The 19,679-nt window shown below is 41.1% G+C and overlaps 1 protein-coding gene and 1 long non-coding RNA gene across 2 annotated transcripts; one reads left to right on the top strand and one right to left on the bottom strand.

Moving 5' to 3' along the window:
- Positions 1 to 462: 462 nt before the first annotated feature.
- Positions 463 to 8,010, top strand: LOC146674096 (uncharacterized). Its single transcript, XR_014909107.1, has 3 exons — positions 463 to 655; positions 7,387 to 7,669; positions 7,797 to 8,010. It is a non-coding gene; the product is annotated as an uncharacterized LOC146674096 (long non-coding RNA).
- On the bottom strand, positions 1,765 to 2,469 carry LOC146674097 (stonustoxin subunit alpha-like). The gene has a single exon (XM_085394089.1). It carries the CDS (start codon positions 2,339 to 2,341, stop codon positions 1,772 to 1,774), a length of 570 nt encoding a protein of 189 aa, XP_085250215.1. The 5' UTR covers positions 2,342 to 2,469; the 3' UTR covers positions 1,765 to 1,771.
- Positions 8,011 to 19,679: the final 11,669 nt, after the last annotated feature.

The raw sequence follows: 19,679 nt of genomic DNA, 5'->3' as shown, positions 1-19,679 counted from the left end.
GCTCTGCAGGTGGGATTGACTGCCTGTAGTTGGTGTCTAGGCGGGCGATGCTTGAACCTACGCGGGACAGCAGCTCCTCAAACTGGGCAAGGGAAAGACAGTGGTGCTGCTGAAAGCGGCCGTTATCCAGGCGCAGCTCCGGGAGCAAGTGGTGAAACTCACCAAACCGCTCACACTTCAGGAGGACCTGATGAACCCAGGTACGGCGAGGACGTCCTTTACGCCGCTGCTCTGCTCTCCATAGTAAATAGAGAAGGGAGACTCTCTCTTCAAACGCTAGCTCGATAGCTGCCATCTTGCAAACATACCGTCTGGCACTACTTCCTCCCACATTTCCAGTTCACGCGCGTCAAAATTGAATATTTTGATGCGCAAATGATTCGCGTTGGACACGCGTCGAGGTGCGAATGTGCACACGTCAAGTTAGGGGTATCTGGTGCGTTTTGGTCGCGTCTATCGCGTTCGGTGTGAACACATCGTTAGAGCTGAAGATTTTGCGGATGACACGTTATCGAACGTTACGTTGTGTGTCATGGATACTGTTGACTCCAAATCTCCCGACCACTATGTCGATCTGAGAAAGCAAGACCGAGACAGCGAGACCAAGACAAGACCGAGGGATCCAAGACCAAGACAAGACCAAGACCACGTAAAAGTAAGACTGGTCTCGACTCTAATATACTGTACAGAAAATTTATAATGTAATGTTTCATACCTGCAGCATACCTGTATGCTATAAATACACTTGTTGTATAAATGTTTACAAAGACACTTTAAAAACATCTTGCTGTCTGTTTTTTTCCTCTGTTCCTCCTCTGAGCACAGTGTACAGTTTATCCTGATATAAACAGTTTCATTTTATTGTTTTATATAAACATTGCAACACATTAACAGATGAACAGTCCTTTTTCATTTGTTTAAAAAAAAACCCAGCTGATTTTAAATTCAATTGGAGAATATTTAAACTGAAAAAGGTTTAAAGTTAATTACACACATATATACATGGGAGAAGTCAACACACCTTATACACTGACACTGTCTCAGTGTTTGTTTCATATGCAACAAGTCAACAAGAAAAAAATCTCACTGTTTACATCTTATTTCTTTTTTCTTCACCTTCTCTTTTCTGTTACAATTCGGGATTGTATTTTTATACATAGAAGCCCCCCCTCCAAAAAAAAAAAAAAAATCTAACTCTGAGATTGTAAAACAGTTTCTGATAAGTCAAGAAATATGTCTGTGAAGGTTTTCAGTCATCCAGGTCATCGTAGTCTAAAGAGCTTGGGAAAAAAAAGCGTCAGGACTTCTTTAAGTTAACTTAAAGTGTTTGAAGCTACATTTGAATAGACACAGATGAATAAAGTACTTATGAATCCAGAACCATCTGGATCAACTGTTGAGAAAACTGGTCACATGGTGGTTATATTGCCTTTTTCCAGGAATTACTTGTACTGAATTTGAATAACAAGAGAGAGAAAAACAAATGTATAGTTATGCAATGTAAAAAATTAAAGAAGCCCAAACCCAAAATATTTAAAACCTGCAGCTAGTCCTGTGGGTATTTAAAATGTAACATATTAGTAGAAACTGATAACTGCTCTTGAAAAATAGGCACCTCAAACAATAAGATGATAAAAGACATTTTTTTCAGGAGAATCTCTGGACTGCAAATCAAACTAATATATGTACAATGTATGAGACAATTTACCTGATAGATTTAACATTTACAATAGTTAAGTGCGAAAAAGTATGAAACACCACAGTAAGTTCATTATTGTGAGTCAGCACAGAGGTGGATACTAGAGTCAGGCTTCACTCTAAACCCAGCATATACAGGTTCAGTGAAGGTGGTGTTGAAGGTGTGCAGGTGGATCAGTTTATCAGAGGAGACACTGTAGAAGGACACAGTTCCTGCAGAACAGTCCACATACACTGCTACTTTGTGAGAGAGAGCTGAGGGGAGAAGAGGGATGGCTCTTCCAATGTAATCATGATTTCCATAGTAACCTATATTATCACGACAGTAGAGACTCCAGGATTGGTAAGTCCTTCCAAACCTGCTTTCATCCTCTTCTCCTCTCCTTCTGATTCCTCCATAAGCTACAGCAACATGAACCTCTCCACTCCACTCAACCTCCCAGTAACAGCGACCACTTAGACTGTTGGTACACAGCAGCTGAGGCCACTGATCAAACCTATGATCATGATGAGGATACAGCTGGTCTTCTTTCACATGTGTCACCTCCTTCTTGTCGTCAGACAGTTTGAGGTTCCTGTGTGCTGTGTTTGGATCCAGCGTCAGATCACATAAATCTAAAAGGGCCAATAAGACACAGTGCATAAACACTTAACTCTAACAACTCATTAGCAAATTATTAATTAGAGCCAATGTGTAACAGTAAATGTGGTCCTCATATTTTGTGGTCTGTAGCTTAAACATTCGAGGATGCAGGCAGTGAGATGATGAGTGTGAATGAGAAAAAAGAAAAAAATCGTCTTAAAAACAAAATTATCAACAATAATTATTTGAAAGGGAAGTGAATTAGAATAAATATTAACATTTAAATATAAGCATACAGGCTTTGTATTTACATTCACTTAATCATTTGAATCCTACCAGCTAAAGACAGCGGTAGGTAGTTCCATCTTTGAAGATCAGACTTAACTTTCATTGTAAGTAAAGTAATATTCTGTTCCCGCATTAATCTCAGAGATCGTGAAATTGCAATTTTGAGATAATTAAACCCCGAATTAGCCATTTGAAAGGGTATAGTTGATGTAGGTATGTCTGCAGCCATTTGATTAAGTGGAAAGTATTCGCTTTTGGAGATGTTAAGCTTATATCCCGATAAATATCAGAAAGAATTTAATACTGATAAAATGTGTGGGATATTTAGTAGAGGATCATTCACATAAAGAAGCAAACCATCTGCATAAAGCGACACCTGATGTTTTATACCCCATCTATCAATCCCTCCTAATCCTTTCACCATTTTTAAAGCTACTGAGAGTGGTTCAATTACTAATGCAAAACTGGTTACACTTAACACAGGACATATAACTATCAAATTAAACAGGAAACACAACAAATATGGAGACGAGGACTAAGATACGTAAGCTTGACACTCAGACCAAGGGAGAAACAGACTTGGACACATAACTGACTGGGGACACATAGAGAACATGGAAGATGTAGACAAGAGAACAAAAAGAGAAACATGTAACACAAGGTTGGCACAGTGACAGAAAACTAAAAACTAGAAATTCTAAATGTAACATAAGACCAAACAATGCGAGAACCAAATCCACGAATGACACAAAATCGAAGAATATTGGAAAAACCCGAAAACACATAAACACTGAGTCACAGACCCAATGCCATGACAAAAAGCTGGTTATACAAAGAGGGAAGGATGATTTTTTTCGTCAGCCCTGTTACATCACAGCTGATGCAACTTTTCGTGAAATTGCACGTACTGTACTAACAGAACATGCTGCAATATTATTTCTCAAATTTGTGCATTTTTTTCTGAATCTCAAAAAGCAGCTCTTTCTCAGTTTAAGTTGAGATAAGTCTTTTGTTGCTCTTGCTCTGTGTCACAGTTTGATATGAACTATTGATGGACGACCTGCATATTTTTACCCGTATACATGTCATGGATTTCGAAATATAAGCTTTTTCTTCATGACCTGCTTTTGTTGTTAAAGCATAAGGATTGCCCACCTGTTAAGGAGCACATACAGACATACACGCATGTATGCACTACGATCATTACAGTAAAGAATTCTGATCTAAAATTAAAAATATATTACCTCTGTCATGGAAATTTAATTAGTCAAGCCTGCTGACATGGTAGTAGCAGTAACAACATCTTTATTTCATGCATGAAGACAGATGTCAGTTGGGGGGCACTGGGAGCCATCCCTGAAGATGCCCAGTCCAGACCTCTTTTAAATACAGTCAACAGAACAAAACGCTGTTGTTCACACTTTTGATATCCTCCAAGGAAAGAGTTCACAGAAAAGATGTAAGACAGAGAAACTAGAAACTAGACAGACAGACAGTAAAACTTTGTCAGGCCCCAGCTCTGTGCATGTGGACCCATAGTTGCTCTTTGAGGTTGGAGCTGATCGCCAGCTTCTGAAAAACAAATATAATTGGTGAAATACTGAACGAATGCCAGAGGTGTACCAAAGAAATTATATAAATAGCTCTGTTTTCATATCCAGCACTTTGAATGTAAGAAAATCTAAAAATATAATAGAGTTCTCAGCAGACTCCATAACGTAAACAACACAGACAGTGATTATTATCTTTAAAAAGAAAAATTCTAGTAAAAATTATTGTTACGACCCGGCTCTGCTAGGCGGCAGCGGACGTAACATAAACGAGCCCAGAGACCAAGGAGTTAGATAGGAAGACAAACATAAGGTTTATTAACACAACTGAAATCCGTTAGTGAAACAACTCACTAGGCAGCAGAGAAACTTTAAACAAACACCACGATTAATAACACCAGTAGAGCACTGCTCTACTAAACGTCTCGCAGGAGGCAACACAAAACACAGGCAAAAGGCAAAAGGGAGGGACTCTCTGTACAGTCTGTTCAAATCAACAAGTCCCTCGACGAATGAAGACTCCTCAGCCTTTTATACTATCAGGTAACTGCAGTCAGCTGTGTCATAGTCATAACTGCAGACAGCTGTGTCACTTGTCCGTCGTACTCCAGGCTCCTGCAGCAGCCAATGGTGTGCGTAGTCTGACAGGCTCGGATCCGCATGAAGTTGGGGCGGGCATATGTCCGGGCCAGCCAATCCCCCGTGAGTCCTGGAGCACTGTGGATTCCATGGAGGAAGGCGGGGCCACCTGAGGCCAGCGGCCGTAACAATTATCTTACCAGTATCGACACGATGTCTTGGTAAAGATCATGCAGAGATGTTTCCAAGTGTCATCATTTCCTTACAAATGCATTTGGAGATCAGCACACTGCATCCTATGCAGTCGTATTTGTTGGAGAAATTGATTGTCATTAATGAGAATGATTTACGTGTGAAGAATGCATGATCAAAAACAAATGCCTATAAACTGTTAACACATGACCTATTGAACCTGCCAGACTGTTTCATTTTATAACCTTTTAAAAACTTCTGCGAGATAGAGGAACTGAAACTGCGACTGCGCCTGCCAGCTCCTGTCATCTCAAAAGAAAGACATGTTTTACAAGGGCTAAATATGAGGAAGTCACATGACCATTGCTTCAATGTGTCCTAATACGGTTGTGCACCATAAATCTTCTAGCCGATTAGAAGCTTTATTTAAAGTTTTGCTAATTTCCACTGCAAGTATAACCAGCTACAAGTTCCTGTTTTTATAGTTCAGAAAGATGCTCACACTCGTTAAAGGGTCACGCCATAAATGGTGACAGGAAGTGACCCCCCCCCCCCCCCCCCCCCCACACACACACACACACACACACACACACATACACACTGACACTGATGTTGCTCACACACATGCCTGCTTAAGACTGTCACGTGTATTTGTAATTGCATATTCATGTATGATCACTGCTCGCAATAAAAAAGAGGGAAAGAGGGAACTCAGGTTTGGAGTTGCTTGGATGGGCGAGTGGTAGCACTGCTCACCTCGACGCATCCCCTTGCCGGCAAGAAAACCAAATGAGCTCTGAGTGTCTTGCTTCATTCACAGTGACAGGTCTCTGAGACAGCGAAGTCTGTGAGTTTAGGCCTAACAGTATTCTAGAGGCTGATCTAAAGAATTCCACACAACAGCTACAGTTATAGTCTCTGGTCTCCTCCCCCTACTGTAAATGCCCCCACAATGGTAAAATGCTGATACAGTAACCAGTTAAACCAGTTATTTTAGTTGGATGTGTCAGGTTTGGTCGTGAAAGTCGACTCCAGTGTGATGTTGTGGTTCTTTGCCTGCCTCCAGGTGTCCATAAGTTATGGTACTTCCGCAACTAGCTAGTGCTACAGAAGAGAAGCAAGCATAAAGGTAGTTTTTTTAAGTGTCAGGTAATTTTAAATGTGATGTTTCTATCAGCTCATCAAACATCAGCAACTATTTAAAGGTTGCAGGTTAGTGCAGGATAAACAGGTTAGTTTGCTGCACTGTGATCGATTTAAAGTAAACAACAGTGTGTGACTGGTGCACAGTGGCTGGGGTTTCATTGTCTGAGTTAGCTTACATCAAGTGTAGCAGAGATTCATATGAATTTAATATAATAATAATAATAATAATAATAATAATAATAATAATAATAATAATAATAATAATAATAATAATAATAATACATTTTATTTGAGAGCGCTTTTCTAAAACCCAAGGTCACCTTACAAAGAGAAAAAGATATCAGTAAAACGGTAGATTAAAATAAATTAAAATACAAAAAACTAAAGTGGCCCCTAGAGACAAAACACGTACAAACTCCAAAACACTTGCAAAATCCAAAACACTTGCAAACTCCAAAACACTTGCAAATTCCAAAACACGTACAAACTCCAAAACACTTGCAAACTCCAAAACACTTGCAAACTCCAAAACACATGCAAACTCCAAAACACATGCAAATTCCAAAACACAATGGAAGTGCTCCAGGACGCTAGGGGCAGTGTTGAGCTCGATTTGCAAAATAAACTGCAAGTTTGTCTGTATGGGACGGTCTAGTCTCCGTCTCGCTTCCCAGGTTGCCTAGCAACCATGATACTAACCGCTGGAAACTCATACAACTTTGTTTGACAGAAATGAAGGAGAACATATTTTGTTAATTTGTTTGTTTGTTTCTACAAGAGCTTTGTGTGATTTGATAAGTATCTGAGGCTGACACCACAGGACAGTAAAACATGATTGTTGGGCTTCATTTCTGTACTGAACAGTCATTTAAGATTAGTTAGTAAATAACAATTAGCTAATGTTGTTCATGAGACTAAAGTCATATCACTTTGGTAATGTAAATATAATATGGCCAATATTATAGTTATTGTATTACAGTTTTTCTCGATTGCTTAAACACTATAACCAGGCTTTTAAACTAAAATTTCAAAACCGTAACGCTATTTTTCAAAAAGCTCACCCATTTCCCTGAACTATAAACACTATTCCCTGCTTTGACACATGAGTCAAATTTGGTGAACTGTTACTGCAAAACTCTACACACAAATCCCTACATTTTTCAGTGCTTACACCATGTAGTCATTTAGAAAGCACTAGCATTCAATAATGTTAACTTAAGTCAGCATAGCTTGAGCTCAATTAGCACACAATTAACCAGGTGGAAACACTAGGAGTCAAAATTTATCACACACCAATCAGAACCTTCGAATGTGTGACAGTTACAGTAATGAGTGCTTCTATTTTTGTAGGACACAGAGACGACCACCTGGTGGAGGCAGGTTAAGGCTTTTGTCGGAGGGGCAAGAGAGGGAACTTGTAAACATGGTAATTGCAAATAATGTAATCCGCCTGCAAGAGATTCAAAGGAGAGTGATTGAGGATGATCATCTTTTTCGAGGCATAAATGCCATCAGCCTCTCCACAATTGACCGCATCCTCCGAAAGAATCAATTCCGGATGAAACAGGCATACCGAGTCCCTTTCGAACGAAACTCTGACAGAGTGAAAAACCAACGTGTGGAATATGTTCAGGTATGAGTTTGGATATTGTATAAAGTATTGTGTACCATCACAGCATGGCAGTTTATGCTGCCATTTCAGCACTCTTGAACTGTGGTTCAGGGTACCGATTGACTCTACTGTGTTATGTGTTTTGTAGAGAATCTTTGAGATTGAAGGACGGCCTGTTCCCCATGAAATAATCTTTGTGGATGAGGCAGGTTTTAACCTGACCAAAAGAAGGAAAAGGGGGAGGAACATAATTGGCCATCGGGCTATTGTAAATGTCCCTGGTCAGCGTGGGGGGAATGTCACTATGTGCACAGCCATCAGCCAACGAGGGGTACTCCACCGCCATGCCGTACTAGGACCCTATAACACTATGCTTCTCCTTGCTTTTCTTGATGGTTTAAGACAACATATGTTCCAGCTGGACTACAGGGAACCAGCACAGCCAGAGCAGCCTCACTACGTTGTTGTGTGGGATAACGTCAGCTTCCATCGCGCTGCTCTGGTTCGTGACTGGTTTACCAATAACCCAAGGTTTTCTAATATCTTTCTGCCTGCATACTCTCCCTTTCTAAACCCGATAGAGGAGTTATTTTCGGCATGGCGGTGGAAAGTGTATGACCGAGAACCTTATGTCCGTGTTCACCTCCTTCAGGCCATGGAAGAAGCCTGCCTAGACATATCAGTAGATGCATGCCAGGGGTGGATCAGGCATGCAAGAGGATTTTACCCCCGCTGCCTAGCTAGGGCCAATATAGCCTGTGATGTGGATGAGATTCTCTGGCCTGACCCAGACCAAAGACAAGATGCTGAGGTGGAATAATGTTTTTTGGTGTGTGTTGTACTGTATAGTACATGAATAAAAATGTGCCACTGTACATACATTGGTTGCGTCTTTTGTGTTTATCATGTGAAAAGGTTTTTGAAGGGGAGAACCATAAGCAACCTAATTGTTTTGGAACTATTGTTTTGAATTAATTGTACCAGTGTGCAAAACTCTGTTGTAGTGTGTGTGTTTTTGAGGGCTTGTGTTTGATGTCTGAGGGCAAAGTTTGGTTTTTCAGCAAGAGTGAATAGTTTTGAGTGTAGAGCTTCATTTTGACCTGGAAATAGGATGTTTGGGAAATTGAGTGAGATGTTATGGATTTGTGTTTACTGTTGTGAGAATATGAGGCATAGTTTCAAGAAATGTGTTTTAGCAATCGAGAAAAACTGTAATCATTATTAGCTATTACAGCAGTGAACATGAACTCTGTGCCAAATACTGAGCCTCAGTACAGATTCAAGTTGCAGTTATTTATATGTCTTATCACCTTAAATCTTCACTCAAAGACAAGTATCTTTGACAGTGCATATATAGGTGTATCATATATAAGAGACAAATGTTGTTCCTTCAGTATGTTGGCATTAATAAATTTGGCTCAATGCTTACATATATTTATAAAAAGAAAATGTACAAGCTGTGATAACTGTTTCTGATAGAATGAAGAGTAGACTGATATATGAAATATTCCTTTATTGGGTGAGAAAATCAGACCATGTCATAACTGCTTTAAGTCATACAGAATAGATCTCAGAGCCTTAAACAGGCTGACTTCTGCTAAATGGGTCAAACTGGGCAGAAAGTATACAAACACATAACATCCTTATAAAATATGATGTAACACTATAGATCAACTTACCTCAGAATATATAAAGCATATAAACAATTACAGCAATATGATGCAACAAACACAGCAGTACTACTAATCCAAAATACTCAAAGCTTCATAGAACTGAAACAAACATTTATTTTTAGCTCCATTCTGCTGCTGATACATACTTTAGGTTTCTGAATGTTAAACTTGTTGCTGCCTTTCATAGTGTGTAACTTGAAGGCCCTGAGTACTTTCTCCCACACTGAAAACACTGGGAGGATAAAATTATTTGAACATTACCTAATAAGACTGATTCAGGACAGACAATTAGTGATTCTAAACTTGTCTAGCAGTCCTTCACAAACAGGGAACAGTCTGTCTATTCTCTCCATCTGTCAGCTGCTGCTGGCTCTTCCTCCTCCTCTTCCTCACACACTGCTGAGTTTGTCCTGGTGGATCATCAGGGGTGCAAAGCCTCACAGATGATGTGCAGCAGTGGGTCCCTCAGTCTGTCCTCACTCTGGACACTTGCAGTTGTCACACATGGAAATCAAGTGTGTGATAAGCTGCAGGATTCAAACACAAGTGTAACTTATAAATGAATGTTCATACTTTTATTCCACAATCAGAGAGAAAGAAACAGAGAGAGAGTGCAGGACAGACAGACAGGTGACAGTCTCAGGTGTATACACTGCTACAAAACAGCATAAAAGAAGGAGGATTTAGTTTGTGTTATTACGAAACAAGAGGAGTTCCCAGATGGTACAGTGGACACATGTGTGGCTCCTGTGATTAAAGCATCTTTCTTTCAGCTTAACGAGTAAACCGTCAGCTCGTTCAAACACACGTTAAAGTCCGTTTGGCTCGACACCACCGAGCAGAGGCAGCAATATAACATAGCTAACATTAACAGTGCCGTGAATCCTGCTTGTGCCGTGATATTCATGACTGCAAACCGAGCAGCATCACTGACTTTCAGCCTGTTGTGTTTGTGGATATATGACTGACTTTAATTATCCATAAAATCATCACATTCTCTGTAAGATTAAAGTCAACTATTGAACGGCGTATATTTTGAAGTAAAGGCTTTAAAACCAAGTTAGTACAAACATCGCTAATATCACATAACTTTCCCGACATGTGGCCAACAGTAATGTTTTAATGTTCTTCATTATAAAAACATTTGTGCATAAATAAGTGACATAATATTCAGTACTTACTTCTGAAAGTTTACTCTTCGGCGGCTCCGCTTCCGCCGTTTTTTTCGGCAAAATTATCCACACCACCACCGCGCTATGAAATCTGGGATATGTTGGGCCCATCCTTAAAATTCAGGGAAATTAAGGACGCATTTGAGGGCCGCATTTCGAGCAGCCTTTGAATTGGGACAGCCTTTGTCGTGTCGCTGTGCCGTAATCGGCCTTAAAATGCGGCCTTTAAGGCTGCAGACCCTGAATTGGGATACAGCCCAAATCCGGTCATTGGTACTTCCTGGCTTGTGTAGTTACTAGGTAACAAAAGCTCAACACTGCCCCTAGCGTCCTGGAGCACTTCCGTTGTGTTTTGGAATTTGCATGTGTTTTGGATTTTGGAAGTGTTTTGGATTTTGCAAGTGTTTTGGAGTTTGCAAGTGTTTTGGAGTTTGTACGTGCTTTGTCTCTATGGGCCACCGTAAAAAACCCCAAATAAAAACAAAAAAATAAATAAACAAGATTTGACCCCAAGTTAGATCTGTATTAAAGTGAATAAGCCTGTTTAAGAGGTTTGATATTGGGAGAAGATTATCAAAATTATTGGGATCTGCACCAGGCTTTTAAAGAATTGGAATGATAGAAGCAGTTTTCAAAGATGAAGGAACAATTCTAGTGTTAAGGGAAGAGTGGATAATACTAGTTATGAGAGGAGCCAATCAGGGAAGACAAGCTTTAACTGACATGGTGGGAAGAGGGCGAAGCTGACAAGCGGATGATTTCGATTTTTGAATAAGATTTAATACATCAACTATGGAGACTGTAGTTACCTCACAAAATCTATAGCCTATAGCTAAACCAACCAACAAGGTTGGTTTAGCTATAGGCCTTAGTGTGGGTGTAATTGTGCAGAGACAGAGGAATTTATTGACGGTGGGGGTCTGCCTGTCATAAAAGGAAATAGGAAGCCATAGTTGGGGGATGCTAGGACTGTATGGAACAGATAGGAAAGAGAGGGGAAGTTTGTTACCCTTCTCCCTGAATGTGATAAAGGCTCACAACTGTCACAAGTTATAAGTAGGTTTGCAGGGGACCCTCCCCCACGCTGGGCTGTGAAAGTAGAACAAAGGGAAGCCAACAGCTCAGTGGAAATTCCCCAAGGGATACCTGAGTGGGGGTCTTAGTTTCCAGTGACTTGGAGGTGAGAGGAGATGACTTTTTATGACCAGCAGGAAGTCACGTATATAGAGACACATACGCACGCACACGCACACACATGCACTAACGTGTTCGTACATACACAAACACAGTGTTTTGGATTTACAACACACTATGTGGGTTTTATGATGGGGGGTTGCTTGTATAAAACTGGTTGTAACAGACAAAGAAGTTGATATTTGCTGAGTAATTTCCGGGCCATGTACATCTCCCTTCTAGAAGATGCATAACTGATTGCGGATGAATAAAGGTTTTGTGAGGTAACTACTGAGTTCTGGTGTTGTCTCTGATGGCCTCAGGAATAAAAAGATCTGGGGTGAAACTGCTAAACGCAACACATCATAGTAAGAACCAAGTTCATTGGGGGTTGAGGAGCTGTGAATAAATGGAAGGTCATGGCAGATGAGAGATCAACATGGTTAATATTACAAATTTTCCTAAATGTGATGTCACGAGGAGTACAGGTGCAAGGTTCAAGTATCTTTATTAGATTAGATTAGATTAGATAGAACTTTATTAATCCCTTGGGTGGGTTCCTCTGGGAAATTCGATTTGTCACATGCATAGTTATACAAGTATAACACACAGTGAAATGTAGCCTGACACGCTCCTCGACATGTGCAAAAATGGGGGGGGTAGAGGAAGAATATTATATATATATACACTCAACAAAAATATAAACGCAACACCTTTGTTACTGCTCCCATTCCCCATGGGATGGACGTAGAGACCTAAAATTCATTCCAGATACACAATATAACCATCCCTCCCAAACAGTGGTCACAAATCAGTCCAAATGTGTGGTAGTGGGCACATCTGCCATATTGAGATAATCCATCCCACCTCACAGGTGTGCCACATCAGGATGCTGATCTGACATCATGAGTAGTGCACAGGTGTACCTCAGACTGCCCACAACAAAAGGCCACCCTGGAATGTGCAGTTTTTTGCGCTATTGGGGGTCTGGGGACCCAGAACCGGTCAGTATCTGGTGTGACCACCATTTGCCTCATGCAGTGCAACACATCGTCGCATGGAGTCTATCAGATTGTCAATTGTGGCCTGTGGAATGTTGGTCCACTCCACTTCAATGGCTGTGCGAGGTTGTTGGATATTCGTGGGAACTGGTACACGCTGTCGTATACGCCGGTCAAGCACATCCCGAACATGCTCAATGGGTGACATGTCCGGTGAGTATGCTGGCCATGCAAGAACTGGGACATTCTCAGCTGCAATCTGCCCTGAACAATGTGAACCATGATTCATCCGTGAAGCGCACACCTCTCCAACGTGCCAGACGCCATCGAATGTGAGCATTTGCCCACACAAGTCTGTTACGGCGACGAGCTGGAGTCAGGTCAAGACCCCGATGAGGACGACGGGCATGCAGTTGAGCGTCCCTGAGATGGTTTCTGACAGTTTGTGCAGAAATTGTTTGGTTGTGCAAACCAATTGTTCCAGCAGCTGTCTGGGTGGCTGGTCTCAGACGATCTTGGAGGTGAACCTGCTGGATGTGGAGGTCCTGGGCTGGTGTGGTTACACGAGGTCTGCGGTTGTGAGGCCGGTTGGATGTGCTGCCATATTCTCTGAAACGCCTGTGGAGACGGCTTATGGTTGAGAAATGAACATTCAATGCACGGGCGACAGATCTGGTTGACATTCCTGCTGTCAGCATGCCAATTGCACGCTCCCTCATTGCTTGTGGCATCTGTGGCATTTTGCTGTGAGACAAAACTGCACATTCCAGGGTGGCCTTTTGTTGTGGGCAGTCTGAGGTACACCTGTGCACTACTCATGATGTCAGATCAGCATCCTGATGTGGCACACCTGTGAGGTGGGATGGATTATCTCAATATGGCAGATGTGCCCACTACCACACATTTGGACTGATTTGTGACCACTGTTTGGGAGGGATGGTTATATTGTGTATCTGGAATGAATTTTAGGTCTCTACGTCCATCCCATGGGGAATGGGAGCAGTAACAAAGGTGTTGCGTTTATATTTTTGTTGAGTGTATATATATATATATATATATATATATATATATATATATATATATATATATATATATATATATATATATATATATAGTATATAGTATATACATTGGGTTTTGGAAGCTGTTGTATTTACATTAAAAGAAATAAACATATGATCAGATTGGGGAAACAAATGGGCTTTACAGTGAGTGGGGGTAATGCCAGAACAGCAGACCAAATCCAAGCTATGACCTTTAAAATGAGAAGAAAATTTTATGTATTGTAGAAGCCCAAAACTTTCCAAACAGGAAGTAAAATCTCTGGAAAGGGGGATGTTATCATTGTCCACATGAATTTTGAAGTCACGAATGGATTGCATTTGCATTTATATAGCGCTTTTCGAGAACCTCAAAGCGCTGTACAATTCCATTATTCATTCACTCTCACATTCACACACTGGTGGAGGAAAGCTACAGTTGTAGCCACAGCTGCCCTGGGGCAGACTGACAGAAGCGAGGCTCCCATATCGCTCCATTGGCCCCTTTGGCCAACACCAGTAGGCGGTGGGTGAAGTGTCTTGCCCAAGGACACAACGACCGAGACTGTCCAAGCTGGGGCTCGAACCGGCAACCTTCTGATTACAAGACGAACTGCCAACTCTTGAGCCACGATCGCCCCAACAATTATCAAATTTGGGGAAAGTACACAGAAATGAGTGACAAGCGCAGCAAAGTCATTCCTTAAAAATTCCTTATTTGGCTTAGTTGGCTGAGAAACAGCACATATAATGGTGGAAGTAGATCCAAGGAGCTGTACTGCAAAGTATTCAAATGAGTGGGAGGGTGGAGCAGAGACAGGGAGAACTTTCCAGTGCTTTCAGCGAATTATGGCGAGGCCGCCGCCTCTCCCGAATTGTGAGGTTGACAGATGTAAACAAACTAAGATGGAGTAGAGTCATTGAGGGAATTCATTAGGCTGTTGCCAGGTTTCAATCAAGCAAAGAAAGTCCAGGAGATCCTGGACGAGATGCCCCTTACCAGTAAGAGAGCGGATGTTTAATAGACCGAAGTTGACGCTGGAGTTACTATGTCTGACAGTAGGCTTAGCTCACCTAACTAGGTGGGCCAGCACATTGTGGTCAACAGCCACAGTCATGCAGGGAGGACGACGAGTTCTGGACCAGATGGACACTACTGAGTTGGTGTCATTGCTATTGAAGTTTCGCCAGACCCCTCGGTGGATGTACCTGCAGCGGGGCTTGAAAGCGGTGTCTGGATAGAGGCAAAGAGCCACAGGTGGAGAGACAGCCAGGCAAACGCGGAGTCGCAAAATTTCCGTAGCAGAGTACTGAAGCAGAGCTGTCGCCAGTAGATGGGCAATGGAAAAAAACAACCCAGGTGAGCACGGACCACACAGACACCCTATGGATAATGTTTCCTCTAATTTTTCATGTGTCTGAGCGAACACACAAACTCACTGAGCAGACACTTGGACCACTGTGAGCAACAGCAGACGTGTGCACTGTGGTCACGGCAGCATAGAATCCATCCAAGTTACATGGTTTATTAAAATAATCAAATTACAGCATTTACATTTATGTCAGACTACTTTTAATTAACTGCTTTAGCCCACTTACAATGAACATTAAAGTAAAAATAACTTGAACTCCAATTTTCAAAACACAACTTTCTTTCTTTCCTTTTTTTTTTTTTTTATAAAGCTCTGACTTGTATTATGAGTCTGTGGTCTGGGAGAGAGTCCTGCAACTCTGTGTGTAAAATACAGTAAATAATGACCAATGTTGGGCTATTAATTATATAGTTACTTCTTCAAAAAAGTAACTGAGTTATGCAAACAACAAAGTTTTTTGCAGCTGTTTACCTAAAAATGCAGCCAAGGCGTTTTTTTAAATAAACATTTCAAACTATTTACAGAACAATCAGCTGTTCTGCATCAAATTTGATGCCACGCAAATTATTTGTGCCACTCCAAAAAATAATTTCTGTCCACTATGAGATAAAGGAGAACAACAGACTGATACCTGCAGGCCTGACAACAGGAGATGTATCACTGCTGCAGTGTTGCCAACTCCTCAGTAAGGAAAATCGCTATTGGTTGTCCTAAAAGTTGCTAGAAGTCGCTAAATGACGTCATCACCTAATTTGCATAGTTGGTCATGCTAATGTAATTGTAACCTATGTTGTTGGAGAGAGAAATAACATCGTGGAAGAGACATAAAGTGAGTTAAAAATGTCCTAAATGCATTTAGAGTTTATTTAGAACTACAAATTAAATTTCTTTTAGCAATTATTGTTTTTTTTAATGTCACAATTCCAACCCCGCTACTTTACCCGGGCTTGGACCGGCAAAAGTGACCCGAAATAGGCACTCTGGTTTTTCGTGGCCTATCAACACAATTTAAAAACTGGTATCGTTTTTAAATTGTGGTATAAAGTCCACACCTTTTTCCCTCAATTGTTCCATCTGTCCTGCTCACATCTCCAATGGTTGTACACATTGTCATTAGCGTGGCTTCATTCCACATCAGCCACGCCGCTTTGCTAGCTAAAACACCGTGTCGGCACATAAGGACGCTGTCATAGCCTGTCGACCTCAATTCGGTGTGTATATACGAATGTGAATTGCATTATTGGCTGGACTATGGGATACGTTGGCATCATTCTAATTCCATACGGGAGCAGCCAGTCATTTACTGACTAACACTGCAAAAGAGAATTGTTAAATTTTTTATTTTAATTTCAATTCAGGTTGGATTTTTTTTGTACGCAAAGCAGATTTTCTGTGTGCAGAGACCGTGCCAGCTGTGCGCAATTGTGCACGTGCGCAGCTTAGAGGAAGCATTGCCTGTGGATCCACATCTTAATCAGGGCCAGACACTAAATGTAGATGGCTGGAAAAGGCCCAATGAGGGTAAAAGATCAAACACACAGCTGAAGCACAAGCAGTAAAAACCTGCAAATGTTGCAAAAACAAATCAAAACAGGATTACGCTTTAAAAACTTGATTCAAGTTGTCGTCATTAACTTTAAAACCAAAATAAAATGAGAATAAATTGGTGAGCAGCGACAGCCAAATGCGCCAGTGTTTACTTAGCCGATTACCTGTAAATATAGAAATATCCTCCAAAGAGCTACATTTATTTTTACTTTAAATACATTTCAGACCCTTTACTTTTTAGTTTTACTTGTTTAAATAAGTTGAATTAGTATTTCAAAGTCTGAAACTGTTGCCATTGACATTTACAGCATCAGAGAAACTTCACAGTACTGATCTACAAACAGGCAGATTCATATGCAATGTTTTGTACACGCATACGTTTCATTGTCACATCATCATCCTCATTAGTGTGTGATGAATGCAACTAAAAAAAGGAAGGAAACAACTTATTGAGTAACTTCAGTTTTCTGATGATCTGACAAACACAGACGGAGTTAAGTGTCAGACGCTGTTCTTCTGAAGTTTAACAATTTTTCTGCATCAGGATCAAAGTCAGAATGAAAATCCTCCATTTTCTCTTTTTCTGCATTTTGTCAGGTGAGGACTTAATGTTGCTCTTTAATTAAAAAATATTCAACTTCATAAAATAAACTTTATACACTAAAATTCATACACTAAATAATGTTTTGATTATCTATCTTTTAATAATTTTATTTATTTAATCTTTTCATCTGACAGATCCAGCTGGGCTCGTCAAGGCAAAACAGAATATCTGGTCTGCAGCCGAAGGAGCAAATGCTTCACTTAGATGCCCTTCAACTTTTTCTTTAAGCACAAAGTTCTTCTGTAAGGAAAAATGTGAGCGAGCAGAAGATATCCTCATTAAAACAGATGGAAATACAGCTCAGAGTGGGAGATACAGCATTAATTATAAAGACGGATTTCCAGGAACAGGATTCATGTCTGTGACCTTCACACGCATGATCAAGTCTGACTCAGGACTGTACAGGTGTTCTTTAGGAAGATCTTCTGTTCCAGATACATACTATGACTTTGAGGTCAGAGTTTCAAATGGTGAGTTTGTACGAAAATTCCCTGAAATAAAAAAATATGAAGAGCCCTCACTAGCTCTAATTTAGCATTATAGACCATGTTTAGATCAAGCTGTTTAATTAATTAATAAATAGAAATTAACATGATATACCATGTAGGTGTACATTTTATACAGCATGGAAAAAATTTCTTTCTTTGGCTCTCGGAGGAGGCGGAAGCACTTTTTCTCTTCTCCCTTATCTTCCCTGCTAGTTCTTATGTCCTTGTCTAGTCTCGTGTCTTTTTTGTATTACTTTCCCTGGAACACTCTCTCACAGTCTGGGTCTAAAACCTAAAAGAGAATTATGGATTTGATCAACTGGTCTCTGAATGCTATTGACACCCTTTAACGAGAAGTCTGGACTCGGGAGAACCCGAGTGCCCTGGAGGGACTTTCCCTGCCGGATACACGATGGACGGGTGGCAGAGGATCATGTGCCTGGCGGGACTGTCAATCGAGGACGCTGAAGATATCTACCTATTCAGAACCATGATAACAGGGTTCTTGCTGATCGGAGCTGGCTTGGCCCTGGCTTATTGGAGAATTAAGAAAGCAGAACCGGCTGTTCAAACCCCCACAAGGCTGCCCGCTGGGATTGGAACGACAGGTGCGACTTCTCAAAAAGGGCTCACTGAAGGCAGCAAGGTTAAGAGCTTGGAGGCGCTTACGACTGCAGTGAATGCTCAGAATAACACCTCTGAGCGTATGTATGTTGGATTACATCAGGAAAGAATCAACTCAGAACAACATCTCTGGGCGGAAGCTGGATTACACCTCGGATCAGTTGGCTGCGGTCGTGAGGTCTCAGAATCTGCTATGTGAGCAAAAGAGTGACAAGACCACAGAATCGACGGCTAATAACATCATGGAGAAACTCGCAGCTGTTAACGGGAGACTGAGAGACCAGTGTCGGAGTGTTAAAAAAAGCTTGACATTCTCATGAGTTGTTTGCAAAAGAAAAATCACCATCATAATGCGTCTACCCTTTCCGCGCCAGCTGTGGGCTCAAGGCCAGAGCTGAACAAAACTCCCTGATAACGACTGTGTTGAGTCTGTTCCTTCCCATTCCCTACAAGGCCACCTAGGTTGGCTGGAAGACTCTTTACTTAGCCTGGCGGGGCGAAGGACACTGTCTCACCTGAACTATGGACACACACACACACATACATATACTGATACTGATAAGCACTCACTGACGCATCACCTTCCCTATCCAACGCCACCTCCAACGCTTACCTCCCCTCTGATGTGGACATCGGGTCAGCTGGAGGCGCAGTCAAAGATTGTAGCGGTCCCAGATCAGATGTACACACTGGAACTCTTTCCCAAGTTGCTTGTCTGTGTTTATTGTGTTATGGTGTGTTGTTACCTGTGCATTCCTGTATTATCCTTTTGTGTTACACATTTCAATGTTTTTTTCCTCGCTACCTGGCCTGACCTGTCTTCCCAATGTGATGTTTGCATTGTATGTACGGTCGGCAAGGTCTGTCATCTCGGTTGTGGGCAAAAGACCTGCAACTGACAAATAAAGGCTATCTCATCTCATTTCAACTGTACTTTTGATAAGTTGAATTGAAATTGTAGCACCTCAGTGTAAAGCATACAACAATATGTAATGATTTATGGATTCACATTTAATTAATGTTCTTATATTTCACAGAACTGGATAGAAATGCTGTTTTTTGTCGAACACAAATTGAGGGAGAAAACATCACGTTGGTGTGTTCCAATACTGTGTATGGACACAGGAAGTTCTTTTGTAAGAATGAGTGTAAGAATGAAGGGGAAATCCTCATTGACACAACAACAAATCTGAGAGTGGCAGATACAGCATTGAATACAGACCAGGATCTACAGTTGGACTGTATGCAACCATCACACAGCTGACCAAGTTAGACACAGGACGGTACAGGTGTGGTTATGGAAACCCTCTGTCTCCAGATTTGTATAAAAACAAT

The sequence above is a fragment of the Rhamphochromis longiceps genome, linkage group LG3 (assembly GCF_057381845.1).
Source record: "Rhamphochromis longiceps isolate RC_006_pf linkage group LG3, R_longiceps_female_GT1.1, whole genome shotgun sequence".
Classification (NCBI taxonomy): Eukaryota; Metazoa; Chordata; class Actinopteri; order Cichliformes; family Cichlidae; genus Rhamphochromis; species Rhamphochromis longiceps.
The sequence above is the reverse complement of the archived record's forward strand: the minus strand, read 5'-3'. Positions and strand labels throughout refer to the sequence as shown.

Bases quoted from the DNA above. Each gene is read 5' to 3' on its own strand.
- LOC146674097 (XM_085394089.1), bottom strand. From the start codon at position 2,341: ATGCACTGTGTCTTATTGGCCCTTTTAGATTTATGTGATCTGACGCTG.